The 17579-nt window shown below is 35.7% G+C and overlaps 1 protein-coding gene across 1 annotated transcript in view; it reads left to right on the top strand.

Moving 5' to 3' along the window:
* The window catches only part of ODAD2 (outer dynein arm docking complex subunit 2), a gene marked incomplete at its 3' end in the record, with an annotated part of 183749 nt that overhangs the window by 21003 nt on the left and 145167 nt on the right, over positions 1-17579 (top strand). The window contains exons 4-10 of the mRNA XM_081298031.1: positions 1011-1203; positions 1659-1765; positions 1959-2095; positions 4973-5089; positions 12025-12215; positions 13987-14079; positions 14649-14796. Of these exons, the coding sequence (XP_081154157.1) occupies positions 1011-1203; positions 1659-1765; positions 1959-2095; positions 4973-5089; positions 12025-12215; positions 13987-14079; positions 14649-14796 (986 nt within the window). The remainder of the gene's footprint in view (positions 1-1010; positions 1204-1658; positions 1766-1958; positions 2096-4972; positions 5090-12024; positions 12216-13986; positions 14080-14648; positions 14797-17579) is intronic.

Here is a 17579-nt window from a genome sequence, read left to right as displayed (position 1 = left end):
CCAGCCCCACCTTTCCTCAGTCTTAAGCCTTCAATACAATTTCTTGGTGGCATAGCCATTTCCTGTTAGAAGGTTAAGACCATCATTTCAATCAAGTCAAACTTTCTTAACTAGTCCAATTGGCATCAACCCCTAACTTGTCCCAAGAAATATGAATTTTCATCTTTTTTGAAGTGCTTCATTCCAAACAAGTTTTTCACCTTTTCCTCCCTCATTTCAACTACATTGGATTTTTAAATTTTTTTAGGTGTAGTTGTACACAATAGCTTTATTTTATTTATTTTTATGTGGTGCTGAGTAATGAATTCAGTGCCTCGAATATGTGAGGCAAGTGCTCTACCGCTGAGCCACAATGCCAGCCACACCACATTGTTTTTGATAGTTACCAAATTCTGTTTTCAGCATTTCTAGGTTCAAACTGTACATCTATGTCAGCCCTGTTCATGAGTTTGTATTTAAGTTTTTGTACATAATATTGGTACATATGTAAATGGCTATATTTATTTTTCTAACTCTAACATCAAAGGGCATTGAAAATACAAACATTTAGAACAAGTGGAAAAGAATGACAGTGGATCTGTCGACTGAAGGGATCATGCTATTTATAAAAGAAAACCTTTATGAACCTTGAGCACCGACACACAGACACAGCTCTATAAGTGATTCTTTTAAAGAGATTAATATTTATATTCTGAATAAATGAATTGAATGCCTATTCTGAACAATGCCTCATCTTCAGTAAGGAGGGGATCAAAGGCAGGGGGAGGAACCCAATTCGTTTTGGTCTTTGTTCTGTTAGAAAAATAATGTACATAGATGATACTATAGTACAAGCGAAACATCGAAAGGTCTAAGTTCCTAAGTATAATAGAGATGAATTCTAGTTGGGTCAATCAGAGAAAGCTTAATGAAAGATAGACATTTAAGAGGGTTTGATGGATTTGTTAGTCTTTGTGTGTTTGTCCTGGAAGACAAGAGGATTATTTTTATTTACCTTTCTTTTTTGTCAGGTAACAGAGACCCAGTAGTAAAAATCCTGGGCTCCGAATTTGGTGAAATGAAAGAAGACTCCATTGCCTTAAATATCCTTAATAAAATTAAAGCAGATGATGACCGTGAAAATGAGATGAAGATGAAGATTGCCATATTGCTTAAGGAACTAGATCTGCACCTTCTCAATCATACCCTAAAATATATTTCACTGTGAGTCTTTTATCAGAGAAATCTCAAAAACTTAGTTGCAAAAGTTGCTTTCAAAGTTTTAAAGGAAAAATGCCAAAAAAAGTATGGAAATTATTTATTTTCAAAGACTCTTTAAGACAATGATAAAGTCTTAAATCATAGCACAAATACCATACAGAGTTTGTGTAGTTCCAAATGTATTCATATTTATAGTATTTTCTAGTAGTATGGCATTATTAAAAATGATATGAATATTTGAATATTTGCATATAATTGGTGTTACATCCAACACAAATCACTAATTCATTGATGTTTTGATAATGTTGTTACAAGATTAAAATGTGACTAAGTTTAACTAAAATTTTAATTACAAAAAAAAAGAGCGATTCCTTTTTATTATAATGGAATATGTTCATGTATTTCCTGTAGATTCTGTTTTAAAGTGCTTAAGCTAATTTTTTAAACATTTATTGCAGGCAAATAAGTCTAAATCCAGTGACTGTTAAGAAGGATATAGAGCTGCTTCAAAGTTTTTCAGGAAAAGGAGAAAAAACAGTCTTGGAATCTATTGAGTATACCTCAGGTTTTGTATCAGATGCATTTTACTCATTTACTTTTTTTCATAACTACATTTCCAAAATGCTTTCCTTGGCTACATCAGAGTTATGTATTTAAGAAAATGAAAACTTAAAACTTTTACAGTATCTTGTTGATGCCAACACATTTTATAAAACTTGAAGTTGACCTTCTATTAGTGACTTGATGATTGGTTTCAGATTATGAATTTTCAAATGGATGTCGAGCCCCGCCTTGGCGACAGATTCATGGGGAGATGTGTTATGTGCTGGTAAAACCCCACGATGTTGAAGTTTTGTGCATTACTTGCAGCACAGAAGGAGTGTTTTTAAATGGTGTAAGTAATTTCTTAAAAACATAATTAAAGCCAGTTGACTTATATTCTTCACAAGTCTTCATAAATGCTGGTTTATGTCTTGCGTTGAGTTCTGATGACCACAGAGAATAGAATTCTGTTCCATGGAAATGAAGCAAATTCCTTTGCTGTTCTGCTGGGCAAATTCAGAATAGTCCCAGAATCAGCTTCATTGTTCATCATTTCAGGTCATATAAGTCAGCCTTCTAAGAAACAGACTTCGAAGTGATCCATTTCACTTCATAAAACTAAACTCTCAACATAACATGTCCATGGATTAGTTCCATGGTCACTGAAGGAAAGAAAGGGCAAATGAGGACCCTGAGATAATACATAAGTAATAACTTCAGCTTCCATCCTAAGAGCTGAAGGGACAAAGAGAAGCAGAGGGCATTATCCAAATGTAAAAGCTTAGAGGAAGTGTCCCATGACACTGGGACCTAGACCTCTGGAGAAAGGGCCACTTCTAGGCTATGCTCATTCCCTCTGAACCCAGATAGTCTCCATGAAACTGGAACACAGACCTCTGGGGATTTGGTGCTACTCAGTTAGTGCTGGTACCTGATGAGCTCAGAGGAGAATCTGGAGGTGAAACCAGGACCATTGAAGATGAAGTCCTGTTCAGCTGATGGTGATATTTCTGAGGGGGTGTGAAGAGTCTGGTTGTGGGACTGTGGGAACAACAACTGGAAATTGGTACCAACAGTTGCTTCTAAAAGCAATTGCCAATGCCAAGGGTAAAGAGCCATTCCCGGAATGACATCATCAGGGACAGTGGTCACAAACAGGAAGTTGCATCTTCCTCCTCCTTCTTGTATCTTTCAGTCTTGAGCTTCCTGTCTCCTGAATCTAACCTAACCTGGCAAAGAAGAAGTATAGCATTGCAAAGTCCCAGTCCAAGTATCACAAAGCAGAGTCTGGGTGGGTGGCCTCTGAACTAAGCAGCACATAGCTTTTTGAATCTTCGGTATTAGAACACTTTATTTTGGGTCTCATCCCAATTCACAGAAATAACTACTATAAGTGTTGTCAATCATTCCAGGGTTCTTTTGCTCAATTTGAGATAGAAATCCTCACCAAGTAAAGGTGATGTTATTGGGGCTTATGCTCAAGCTTAAGGGAGACAACATAGGAGATGGGGTTCCAGCACTGACTTTCTGAAGAGATGGCAGATAAAATTCTTATAGTTTGACTGCTGACTGTGTGCAAGTGCAACAGTGGTTGTTGAAGCAGGTCCAGGATTTCTATACATGTCTCACATGCTCTATGCTCAGCATAGAGATCTGCACTCTGCGTGGTAATGTGGTCAGGTGCATTGGGTCCCTCTGTGCTCCCCTGGCAGAAAGATGGCGGAGGGCTCCTTGTTGCCCTCCAGGAAGATCATATAGTGATCAAGCCCCAGTCTCCTGTACCAATGGAGGCTGCAGGAAATATGCTTTTCAAGCTTTGAAGGAAAAACTGGTGGCTTAGATAAGGCTGTCTTGGGAAACATATTATGTAAAAATCAGGTTTATATTAAAGATGGAGAACGTGTTGAGGAAATCAGACTTTTTAAATTCTGTCCCAGAAGGAGCTTAGTTAGCTTTCTTCTCTGCAACATGCAATCCTCAATATCTTCAATGCAAATTTTGGACTTACAAGCAAAATTCCACAAGGAGGACCTAGATCCTCAATGAGGACCAGCTGTTACAGGGGACAGCTTGGAGAGCTGTTACCTCTTGGCTTGGGTTCATACCAAAATACTGGTTTGGCTTCCATAGTTATTGCAGGTATCTCTCTCTTCAGGTGCACCTTTATTATTGGGTGCTTTTCTTTTTAGCATACACTTCATGTATTTCTGCACAGAGAAGGTAGACCCCAATTTTGCTTTTTGGTTAATTTTGATAGTTAAAAAAACCCCAAAATCTCTAATTAGAAAATAATAGGCAAAAGAATGATTTTCTTTGACCTAGCAGGGAATCACGGCATTTTTGTTTCCATCAAAGGCTGTTGATCTACATACATACAATTTGATTTGATATGGAAAAATCTAAGTATTCCTCTCAGGTTTAAAAATTGAAAAGGATGACAAGAATATTCAATAGTTAAAAAAGATTAAAAACAGATAGCCGTTTCGAGTATGTATGTACATAATCTGTTATGGCAGAATAATAGGATAGGAAAGAAAAAATAAATGAGGAAAAAAAAAGAGATAAGAAGGAAGAGGAACAGCAGCAGAGGAATGGAGAGACAGATGGTTCCACAGAGATGGTAACCCTGGAAAATGAACCCATAGAGCCCTGTTACATGAAGAGCAAGAATAGAATGTGATAAACAGAAACATAGCCTTTTCTATAGTGACATTCTACCTTTGAGGCTTTTTACGACTTCATCAGCTAAGGCTTTTGATGTCACAGTGCATTTTTCACAGTAGAGAATTATAAGGGATCAGAGTTCTTTCTTCTCTGCTGAATAGCAGAGTTCTCTACCTGCATTTGGAAGGTACTGAGTAGATGCTGAATGGATAGTGAATGGATGAAAGGATCATATTAAGTTCAGGGAGAAGGGTTTAGTCTGTACATTTCATGCACAGCGACTGTCACATGACTAGGCATGGCAGTGCGCACCTGTCCTCTCAAGCTACTTGGAAGGCTGAAGCAGGAGGATCATTTGAGCTCAAGAGCTCAAGACCAGCCTAAGGAACATAGTGAAATTCTATCTTAAAAAAAAAATAGAACTATCACATGGATGAGAGATAGAGATAGAGACAGACAGAAGGGAGGGAAAGAACAAATCTGTCTCTATGCTCAGTTGTGCTGTACTTATCAGGTTCTTTATTCCTATTACCTTAATCACAGCACCAAACTTTTTCTCTCAAAGGGCAAAACAGATGATGAGGGGGACATTGATTATGAAAGAAAAAGTGAAGTTTATAAAGACCTTGTCACACTTTTAAAAGAAAAGTCAGCAATATTTTCAGAAAATATGTCAAAACAGGTAAGTTTTATAGTCTCTTGAACTTTCACAAATTTATATTATTTTGCTAGAGATTTCTATGGTATAAAAAATTGGGAGAATAATATTGCCTATTTTTGGACATTGTTTTTCATTAGAGTATTTTCACAACATAACATAACTTTTATAAAAAGAACACTTTAAAAGTGTTTCTGATGGGGCTGAGGTTGTGGCTCAGTGGTAGTGCACTCACCTAGCACATGTAAGGCACTAGATTTGATCCTCAGCACCACATAAAAATAAATAAAAGTTTAAAAAAAGTGTTTCTGATTTTCTTTAGGCAATAAGCATAATATTACAAATTGCTTTCTAAATAGGGGTTTGTCCTCTTTCCTTTTGAATGAATGACACTAAGAACAAAAGACTTAGCCCTGTTAATGGCTCCTAGAAGCTCTGACTATATATCCTTTCTGGTCATCCCCTGATCACGTCTACTTCAATTGTCCCAATGAGTGTTCAGCATATGTGCACAAGAATGTGCTTCTTAGGTTAAATGCTTTTAGGCTTCCACCATTGAGTAGGATGTTAGCTATGAGTTTTTCATACATGCCCTTCATCTCGTTGAGGAATTTGTCTTTTGTTCAATTTTCCTTTTCTTGGTGCACCGCAACATTTAGTGAGCTTCCTGGGAGAAAGAAGCTCATAAACAAATGAAAATAAATTGATAGCACATTTGAAACTATCCTTCTTCTTCTTTTTCAATTGTTGTTTCTGGAATAATGGTTGAAAGTCTTTTTTAATGCATTTTAAGGCTTTTCCCCTATTCAATCGACTTATTTTGTGTTTCCCCCTTTTCAGAAGCCTTTAGGATCTTCCCTGATATTCTCTAACTTTCATGGTACATTTTTTGTTAGTTCTTTTTTTTTCATAAATGCTTATATGTCCTATAGAACTGGAAAAATATTTTCCACATTATATCTTTTTTTTTTTTTTTGTCTCTAATCTCTTTTTGGAACTCTTGTTAGTTGGATATTGGGCCTCTGACTTTTCTGATCCTCTGATTTTCTTTTTTCTCATCCCACCCTACCTCAGCCTGACTTTCTGAAAACATTTTTTTTTACTTGATTTTCCAAACATTGTACATGTTTTCAGATTTTAAACTCTCTTTTTTTTAATGTTTTGGGTTTTTTTAATTTTAATTTTTATAGAATTTGGCACTTGTTTCATGAATTTTCTATCTTCTCTCAGTATTTTGCTGACAGCTTTTTTTTAAAGCTTGTTTTTTGTATTAGTTATGGTTCTACAGAGAAACAGATTCAGTGGGGAAGAAGTGTGGGAGTAAAGGAGAGGGAGGGAAAGAGAGAAAATGACAGGGGAAGGGAGAGGTATTTTAAAAAGATATTGGCTTATGCAGTTGTGGGTTCTAGTTAAGTCTGAAATTTGTAAGGCAATCTAGCAGGTTAGAAACTCAGGTAATAGTTGACATTTCAGTCTGGAGTCATAAGTCCTTAAGGGAGCAGGTTGGAAACTCAGGCAAGGTTTTTATGTAGTCTTAGGGAGATTTCTTTCTTTAGAAAATTTCAGTCTTTCCCATAAAGGTCTTTACCTTATTGAATGAGACACACTTACATTATTGAAGGTACTCTATTTTATTCAAAGTTTACTGATTTAGATGCTTACCATGTCTGAAAAAGACTTAAACTGCAATATTTAAACATATTTGACCTAAACAATTACCCTAGTCATTTGACGCCTAAAATTGACCACTGATGCCTAAATTAACCATTGACACCTAAAATTAACAATTATACATTGTTTGCAGCATTGTTTCACTTTCTTTCAAGTCTCTTTTAGTTGGTTTTGGTTTCTATGTTATGCCAGATATTTTTCATAGGGTCTAAATTTCTCAATTTCTCCAAAGCCAGACAGAAAAGCCCTGTATCTGTGGGTTGGACCACTTGGCAGCTAGATCTGATTATAAAGTGTTTGGAGAAAATGTACATAGATCTCCATTGTTTGGGGCATAAATACTTATGATTGTCATGTCTTGTTGATGTATGATTCTGTTAAACAGTATGAGATGCTTTTTTACTTTTGATTAATTTTGGCTTAAAATCCACTTTATCTGATAAGAGAATGGTAACCCCTGCTTATTTATGAGGTCCATGTGGGTGGTATGTGTTTTCCTATCCTTTCACCTTCAGTGTATGGTTTTCTTTGCTTGTGGGGTGAGGCTTTTTCAGACAGCTAATTGGGTCTTGTTTTTTAATCCAGTCTGCAACCTGTGTCTTTTAATTGAAGAGTTTAGACCATTTACATTTATTCAATGTTATTATTGAGAGATGAATCTATTTCCTCCAATTATGATTTACATATTTCCAGTGTTTAAACTGGATTTGATTCTCCTCTGATGGGCTATTCTTCTAGTGTAATCTTCCCTATGCTGGTTTTCAGTTATACATTTCATTTCTTCTACATGAAATATTTTATTGAGTATGTTGTTGCAGTGAATGTTTTCTAGTTATGAATTCCTTTAGCTTTCTTTATCTGGAAAGGTTTTTATTTCACTTTCAATTTAGAAGCTTGATTTTGCTGTGTATAGTATTCTTGGTAGGCATTCATTATCTTTCAGAGCTTGGTATATATTATTGTAAGCCCTGCTCACTTTTAGAGTCTGGGTTGAAAAATTAGCTGAAATCTTGCCTGGCTTACTTCTAAATGTGACCAGTTATTTTCTCTTGCAGATTATAAAATCTATCCTTATTCTGTATGTTTGGCATTTTGATAATAATGTGTCTTGGGTGGATCTGTTATCATTTTGTATATTTGGAGTCCTATATGCCACCTGTATTTGAATTTCCATTTTGTTTTTAAGGTTTGGATATTGATAGTATTTCATTGAAAATATTGTGCATTCCTTTAGTTTGTGTTTTAGAACCTTCATCTATCCTAATGGATCTTAAATTTGACTTTTCACTACTATCCCAAATTTCTTGAATATTCTGTTTGTTATCTCTTAACATCTTCTTACTATGATTGACTTTATTTTCAAGATTGTATACTTTGTATTCAAAGCATGAAAATCTGTTCTCAAAGTAGTTTAATTTATTGGTGATGCTTTTCATTGAATTTTCACTTTAATTTATTGATTCCTTCATTTCAAGTATTTCTGTTTGATTATTTTCAGAATCTCTTTTTACTTAAGTTTTCTTTCACTTCCTATATTTTCTCTCTGAATTCCCTCCTTCCACTTTTAGCTCATAGAATAATTTAACTATGAATTTTCTAAATTCCATCTATGACATTTCCTCTACTGTGATGTCAGTGAAGTCTGTTGTTGAAGTATTATGGGTTGTTTGGGGTGTTTCCCTTGCTTTTTCATATTGTTTGTATGTCTATCAGTAATAGTTGTAACTTCTTTTTTAAGTGAAGGAATACTGTATGAGTTAAGGGCCCTCAGTTGGGTAGATATCGAGATTATGATATTTTAATTTAATGTGTGACCTCTGCTGATCCCAATATTAGCTCCACTTTAAGAGATACCACTGAGCCCTATTTACTATAATCACTTCTGAGTCAAGTCTCATACTATGGAACCTTTTAAAAACAAAATTGGTTGTAATTGTTTTCTATGGTTCCTCAAATTCAGATATGAACCTGTAATAAATTTTATGAACAGGCCAAAAAATTAGTAGTTTAATTTAATAAATTAACTATAACCTTAAGCAAGCTAGAAGGAGGAAGAAAACTTGTGCAAATGTTGGAGGGATAAAGAAGAATAGAAAAATAGAGTGAATGAGAGAGTGAGAGGCAGAGAGAGGCTATAAAAGCTTAATTTATGAATTGGTGTTATTTGAGGTAGTAGTGGATAGTGCAAGAGGATAAGTAGGTGGTATGAGAAACAAATATAAACTAGAGCTAGTAAAACAAAGATAGGAAGCTTGATTCCAGTTAATGCTTTAAACAATAAGATGAAATATATCCAAATGGGTTGGAGGTATAATGTTGGCTATTGGATTAACAATTATCATTCAAGCCAAGGGAGTTATTTATATGACCAAAGTTGATATTAGAGTTGTTTTTAGTCTCAGAGGGAGCAGTGTTGTGAGTTGCCTGATTCTAATGCTGCAGAAGTTCACGATGCCAGCTCTAGTGTGTCCCTATATTTGCTGTGGGTCACTGGTATGGGTCACTTGTGTACCTGTTCCCCTCTGCTGGATTCTTTTCTCGGTACTGAAGATCCTGGTAGCTGTCTTCGTGAACTGAAACACTGGTTGAGGGTTTTCCACAGGTGTTCTGTGGTATAGTAGTATTTTCCCTGCTGCTGCTTCTCTCTGAGGTGCTTTAGTGATGGGTCTCTGGCAATTCATCTGGACTCTAGTTTCCACTGCCCCAGGTTATGATTAGTAGGCATTGATTCCCTCACCTTTATTAGTCTGGTGCAAGGTCTTGCAAGTATCCAAACAGTGCCCTTTCCCCCATTAAGGCTGGTATCCAGCCCTTTCTGCTGCAGAGCCTCTGGCAATTTCCTGCTGGGTCTGTATGTCCCTGGATTTTCAGACAGCTTCCTTCTGGTATGGTGGTTTCATCCTGGGGACTGTCCCTAGGCTTCCCATGGGGCCTCACCCCAGTGCTAGTTAGTGGTGCCTGGTGAATCAACTTTCCTTTGTTCAGGCCAGAGCTGCTTCATTGTGGCATGAGTCAAGGGAGCCTATGCAGAGGTTTCCAAACCCCCATACCTGGGTCATTGAGTCTGTATGGAGCTGGACCTGCACTTCCCTTGGCCCAGCCCAGTCTGTTTTCCTTATTTGTGGAGAAGGAGGAGGGAGAAGGAGGGTTTCTGAGATTTATGTTAGTAGTAGGCCTTCTAGAAGTTTCTTCTGGCCGGATTATTTTGAGAGTCCACTGCAGGGGTTCCCCTCTGGTTTAATTTGGGCTGTCTAGGTGTGGGAAGATACCATGTTGATTTAAGAGGGTGACTGACGGACTGGTCTGCTATGGACTCCACAAGATGGTTAGGAGCTCTGTTCAGATTTCTTTTCAAGATTTGGTTTTAAGTAGTTTGCACTGTTAGGAAATGTCTGCACTTTAAAGTTTGTCTTTTTTAAGTGAGTAAGCTTAAGAGAATGTCCGTGACCCCCTCTCGCTTTCTCTTTCTGATGCCCTGCCCCCAATCCACAGGTTTGGGTTAGGGTACTCTTGAGTTTGATTTCTACCCTGGTAACCTATCTTCCAGTCTTTCCAGGTCTCAGACTATGTAGTATAAGGTCTTAGAGCATTAATGTAGTTACCCACCTCTCAATTCTGCATTTATTTGCTTCTTCCTCTCAGTGATGTGAAGAGATTGGCACTCACTGCCTGGTTCACTTCTGCCTTCCTCCTCCAGCAGTCTGTCCTGTCTGCCTTTTGATTACTGTTTGCAGGAACTATTTTCACTAGCCTTTTGTTTAATGATTTTATACCTTTATATATAGTTCATTCAGAACACAAATAGTTGAGTTTTCTTTTTTGTTCAATTGGATGATTTCTGTTTTCATTGAGGTTTTCAAATCAGATTAAATTGATATAACTGCTGATGCAGTTGAATATAAATTTACCTTTTTTGTTAATTGTTTTCTTTGTCCCATCTGTTCTTGTTCTTTTCCCTTTTTTTTTCTGCCTCTTTTCAATTAGTTTAGCTTCAGAAAATGACTCCATTTCTTTATGCTATTCACTTATCAGTTATATTTCTTTTTGAAAGTTTCTAAATAGCTGCCCTAGGGTCTATAAAATATATATCTTTAATTTTCATGTTTGTTTGTTTTTTTAAGTATTTATTTATTTATTTTAGTTGGACACAACACCTTTATTTATTTATTTATTTATTTTTATGTGGTGCTGAGGATAGAACCTAGGGCCTCGTATGTGCGAGGCGAGTGTTCTTCTGCTGAGCCACAACCCCAGCCCCTCCATGTTTGTTTTTAAGTAATATTATATGATTTCAAATAGTTTAAGAAACTTAGAGTAGTGTTCCTTGAAAGCTTCCCTCATCCTCTATGTTATTGTTGTACATTTTTTTAATCTGCTGTAAACCTCTCAAAACATTGTTATTTTGACTTTAATAGTCAATTAATAATGATTAAAAATTACACACAAGCCTTTTGTATGTCTTTTTGCTGTTTCTGAAACTTTTCATTTCTTTGTTTCTGTCTGGTTTGATGAAAACATGGGTCTCTACAAAGAAATGTGTAGACTTGTAGCACAAGTCTTCAGAATTTTCTGTTTTTGTTTTTCTGTGAAAGTCTTTATTTTGATTTCATTTTTCAAAAAAAAAATCTTTTTGACTCAAAATAGAATCTTTAGGGTTGACAGTTTTTTTTGTTGTTGTTGTTTCTCTTTTATTTCTAGTACTTTGAGGATATCACTGTCTTTTGACTTTCATCATTTCTCATGAGAATTCTCTTAAAATTCTTATGCCTTTTCTTCTGTATGATGCTTCCTTTGAGCTGGGCATGGTGGTGACTCTAGTTTCAGCTACTCCAGAAGCTGAGGCAAAAGGATCTCAAGTTCAAGGCCAACCTCAACTCCAATTAAAAAATAAAGAGGGCTTTAAATGTAGCTCAGTGGTAGAGCACCCCTTAGGTTCAATTCCTAGTACTGAAAAAATAAATAAATAAAAATAAAGATACTCTCTTCACTCTTGGTTTAAGCAATTCACATATGACACATGCCAATCATATAAGGATTGAATTTATTTTTTTCTAGAGATGGGAGGAATATGTTGGTCCAATCCTGCTATTTTATCTGTAGTGCTGCAGCAGAAGTGCAAGTTTAAAAACTACACATCACTGTCTACCTAGCTCCAATAGGGGCCTTGGTTGTGAAGTTGCATCTGAAAATTCCTTTCTAGGATTTATCACCAGGGTTAATCTTCAGATGGTGCTAAGTAATTCAGAAGTGATATCATTGTAAAAGTTATTTTTAATTTTTTTATAAAGGAATTTACATTCAATGAAGAACAAAAAAATCCTATTGAGGAAAAACAGATCAAGGAAAAAGAAGCTGTCTCTGGCAAAGTTATCACTAGTTCAGACAGACCAAAGAAGAATGAAATCAGTTTTGTGAAGACTCATATGGCCAAGAGATTGGAGCCAAGCTTAAATTGGAGAACCAAAGTTGATTTTAAAATGTATGTAGACATTTGTATGATGAGTTTTCTCATACTTCTTTAGTCACCACTTATTTATCTAGTTTCTTCAGAACTTTGTTTCTTGGTACAAAAATACAAAGAGATACTTTTACATCCTTCTATGATACAAGTTGATTCCTTTCTGCTCCTCTCTCTATTCCAAGTGCAAAGATTTGATAGCTACAGGGTTCATGGTTGGAGCACTGTGAATGGATGGGAAGAACATAGTCCGGGTTCATGTAGATAGTGAGTTGGGACAAATCACCATGAAAAGGATAATAAAATATGTGGAGAAATAACATAAAAATATAAACATAGTGGTAGGGCCCTGAATACATATGTGTTAGGAAATTTCGAAATGATTAAACTAATATGGGGTTCAGTAGAGAAACCTTCAGGATGACTAAGGTCTTTTCTATAAATAATTCTCATCTTATAAAAAGACTAGAGTCTCAAAAATATTAACAGGCCTATGTAAAGTTGACACTGTATTGATGAATGAATGAAATAAATAAAATTAGTTCCATTTGGGACCTCTTATAAATAGGTGCCAAAGAGCTAGTGCTTCTTAAATGCTGAGACAGTCAAAAGCACTGTGTCAGTCAGGTTTCTCTCACTCTAACAAAATGCCTAATATAATAACTATGAAGAGAAAAGTTTGTTTTGACTCATGATTTTAGAGGTTTCAGTTCATGATCAGTAAACCAAAAGCTTTTAGGCCTCAAGTGGAGGTGTCAGGTGTCATTGATGAGGGGAGCAAGTCGTAGAACAAAATCACTTACTTCATGGCCAGGAAGCAAAAGAGAGAAAGAGAAGGTGACTGAGTTTTCACAATCCACTCTGAGGATGTGTTCCCAGTGACCTAAAGACCTCTCACTAGGCCCCACCTCTTCAAGATTCTACAACCTTCCAATAGGATGCCTTAGGGACCAATCTTTTAAACACATGAGACTTTGGAGAACATGTAAGGTCCAAAATATAGCAAGCACATTTTAAATTTAACCAATAGCTTACAAATTTTAGTCTATATTTAATGTTCCATGTTGTCATATGATTAAGAACTGGCTCCTGGTTGGTCACACTAGTACCCAGACTGGTAGGGATTCTTATAACCACAGGGTGATTCTTTTTGGAAGTAAATCCATAACTATTGGGAAGGATAAGCACTATGGAAAGAGGAGACATATTTGTTCATCTGATTCTCATCAATTTTGTTGAATTTGTGTTTCCACTTGAAAGAATAAGTTTGAGAATGAAAAAAATGTATAGGTAATTCTGTTAACTGGAAAGTGAGTTTTCCATTGCTACTTTTATCATGTGCTTATTCTTTCAGTTATGAATTTACTGAAGTATTTAGTGAGAAACAGAGTTTGTGTTAAGGAGTGTGCTAAACTTGGGAATACCTGGAAAACCAGGTGTAGTCTCTGTTATAGCATTAGGAGGAGAAAAATAAGAATCCACAGGCAACTCTAATTGAGAGCAGTAAGTACCTATAAAAGGCAAGGGTTGGAGGATTTACACAATGATAGCAACCTAGTGTGAAGATCCGTTATAGTATAAAGAAGTACTGGACCGAAAGTTTCTTCAGTATATAAAATGTGTGGCTCTGTTTGAAAAGCAAAAGGGACGTCAGGTGAGGTTGGAAATCATTCTCTGTCTCAGGAACACCCATCATTTGGTGCGTGAAAATGATGGATCATTTCTATATGATTCTTGCAACTTTTATTTCTTATTTGTTAGCATAAAGTAATAAAGCTCTTTTTATTTTCAGACATAAAAGTTCAGCAAAAGACAGCCAAGAGGAAAAACATGGAAGACTTGAAAAGACAAGACCATCTCTTTCACATGGAAAAGTACAGCTTCAGTATGTTTCTGATGGCAAGACCAGCTCTTTAAAGCCACCCTCACATACTGGGCTAGTTAACATGATAATTAAAGGCTTTTTTTTTTTTTTTTTTTTGCGGGGGAAGGTACTAGGGACTAAACCCAGGGTGTATAACCACTAAGCCATATTCCCAGCCTTTTTTTGAGATAAGGTCCCTAAGTTACTTATGGCCTTGCTAAGTTGCGGAGGTTGACTTTGAAATTGTAATAATTCACCTGTTGAAGGATATTTTTGTTGTTTTTAGTTTTGAGCTATTAAAAATAAAGTTTCTATGAACAATCATTCACAGAATTGCCTGTAATATTTTTGGGTGCATCTCTTTGTATAGCTTTTTTGCATGATCGCTGTAGGTAGTTTGTTATATATACATAACAACACGATTCACTGGTGTTGACCTTTCCAAATTTGAGTGGAGAAACCTTCCTCCTTTCTAAGAAATCACAGAAGATATTGGTACATCTATTACTTATATGCATGTTCCTAAAATGTTATCATTTTAACCAAGTTTATGTTCTGGCTTATATGTATGGGTTTTTTGTTGTTCTTAGTAAGACTGTCGATAAGATTGAAGAAACTATTAGTGAGAGCTCCTCGGAAAGTGAAGAAGATGAAGAACAACCTGATCATCGTCAGGAAGCAAATGCAGATTTGCCTTCAGAATATTGGCAAATTCAGAAGCTGGTGAAATATTTAAAGGTAAGAAATACTTTTTTTTTTGTACTGTGTTTACAAAGTTCATTTTAAATACTGTCACCAAAATATATAGTCTGCATCTAAGTTTATTTTATGATTCTTTCAAATAAGAAACTACCCATGTTGTTATTTAAGTGTGCATAGGAGAAGGTCTTATTACCCCGAGGTTTCAAGATCAGTCCTTAGGGAGCAGTCAGATTGCCTGGTACCAGTTTTCTCTCCTAGTTGAGGAGTAAGGGATAGGCATGGCACATACAAGATTGTGATCTGCCGCCATTTTATGATTTGCAGTGTGAGGGGATAGAAAGAGCACGGATTTTCAAAGCTGGATTGAGTTTAAATTTTAAGCTGTTTCAGTTATAAGAAGGGTGGCTGTTGAAAAGTTATGATTTTGAGTCTTAATTTTCTTAAACCATGGAATTAAGGGAATGAAACCTGTACTGTAGAATTCAAAACACATTTGAAATATGGATCATGCTGTCTGAAACATTATAGGTGATAAAAATAGGTATTGGCCTACTTCCATTTCTCTCTTAAGTCAGGTGATGTATGAAAATATTTTACATGACAGCTGGCCCACGTAATATAAATTAAGTTCTTGAATGGATGGCAGTGGCTTGACAAAGCTAGATTAGTATTCATTTCTGACTTTGAATAGCAGATATTGATTCTATCTAGGCCTCGTCTAAAGCTGGCATCCAGAAGTACTCGTGGAAAAAAACATTTCAACTCACCTCATGTTTTTTTCTGCTTTTACACATCTTTGGTCAAATCAGCCAAAGGCATTTTCCAGAAGCTTTGCATACTTAAAGGTATTTATGTGCCTGTTAGGCTGCAAAAGGATACTTTTCCAGGCTTTGAGGTGATTTCAAGGTGGCATATAAAATAGCCTTGTGTACATTTTTATGAAATTAACAAAGACCCTTTGCATGGACGCAGTATTATAGGCATACATAAGAGAACAGAAGAAGCTTCTGCCACAAAAACAATACATTCCTTCCCTCTGATGGACTTGGCTTTAACTGTAATTCCCAGCATTTCTTAGAAAACACTGTTTTTCCTGAATCTTGAATCCCAAGAAAAATTAGTAAGGAAATTGGGAAAATGGTAAAAATTATTCTAATTCTCCTTTGAGAATTCAAGTTTAATAATTATTATAAGGACATAACTGGCTCTAAGGAATCCACAGACCCCGTGGAAAACAAGAATAGAAAATGCTAATGGTGGAGACAAAGTTGATGGATGGTAAGCATTTTCAGACACTGGGGCAGGAGTAAGTGTGAGGAAAGGTGTTATAATCTAATCAGCCACCGTTGCTGGTGGCTATTCTCATGCTCCAAATGTGTGTCTGCTGCTAATGTGAGTCTTCCCTGTGAAAATGAATATTAGTAAGCCTCTATACATAGTGTATTTAATATAAATCCTATAAGTGGTGTTCCAAGAATAAGAAATTTTAGAAGCAAAATAAGTCCTCACATGTGACATTTGAACCTATGTTTCCAATTTCAACCTGTGATTCTATGCAGCCTTATTAATCTTGCTTGGAGGTCTGAATGTCACTTTGTTTGAACATACCCAGTAATGTTGGCTGTCATTTTTCAGTGTTTGAGTACTTGCATGTTTTATATATGTATATGTACTGATATATGTGTATGTATCACATATTTTGTTCTGAGTAATTTAACAGAAGAAATACAAAGAGAAGATGTGTATGTTGTGGTATACTCTACTAAGAAATGAGTAACATAAATTAGCAAAAGCAATGCAGATTTCAATGGCTCAATCAAAATCAAAGCAAATAGAATATTTTCATGTTTATGACAGACTTCAAAATCTATTATAAAGCTATAGTAATCAAAATACCAAGATATTAGCATAAAAACAGACACACTGACCAATGGAACAGGAAAGAGAGCCCAGAAATAAACCTGAGCATGTTGGTCAACTGATTTTTGATAAAGATGTTTTACACAATAGAGAAAAGATAGTCTCTTTCATAACTGGTGCTGGGAAAACTGGATATGCACATGTAGAAGAATGAAATTAAACTCTATCTTATATACAAAAATCAACTAAAATGGATTAAATATTTAAATGTAAGTCTTGAAACTGTAAAACTATTAGAAAAGATAGTAGAAGTGGTCCAGAAAATGGTCTGGGCCAAGATTTCTTGAATGTGATTTCAAGAATCCAATTTAAAAATGGGTAGACCTATACAGATATTTCTCAAAAGAAGGCATAGGAATAGTCAATAGATATGTGAAAAAATGCTTATCATTACTAATCATCAGGGGTGATGAACATTAAAACCACAATAAGATACTCCCTTCCACCTGTTAGAAGGGCTATAATTTAAAAAGTTGAAATATAATAATTGCTGCTGAGGGTGTAGAGAGAAGATACCCCCTGTGCACTGTTAGTGAGCATGTGCATTAATATAGTTACTATGAAAAAAATATGAAAACTAAAAATAGAATTATGGTATGGTAATTCCACTATTGGGTATATATCCAAAGGAAATGAAGTCAGTTATTTTGAAGAAATGTTGGAACTCTCACATTCACTACAATACTGTTCATAATACCTAGGTGTGGAGGCAACCTAAAGAAAATGTACACAGACAGTGGAATATCATTCAGTTTTTATAAAGGAGGAAATGCTGTCCTGTGGCAACATGGATGAACCTGGAGGATATTATGCTAAATGAAATAAGTCAGACACAGAAGGACAAAAATGGCATGGTCTCATGTTGGAATCTAAAATAATTGAACTCATGAAAGTAGAGA

Source organism: Spermophilus citellus, assembly GCF_964194105.1.
Source record: "Spermophilus citellus genome assembly, chromosome: 6".
In the NCBI taxonomy this organism is placed as follows: domain Eukaryota; kingdom Metazoa; phylum Chordata; class Mammalia; order Rodentia; family Sciuridae; genus Spermophilus; species Spermophilus citellus.
The sequence above is the reverse complement of the archived record's forward strand: the minus strand, read 5'-3'. Positions and strand labels throughout refer to the sequence as shown.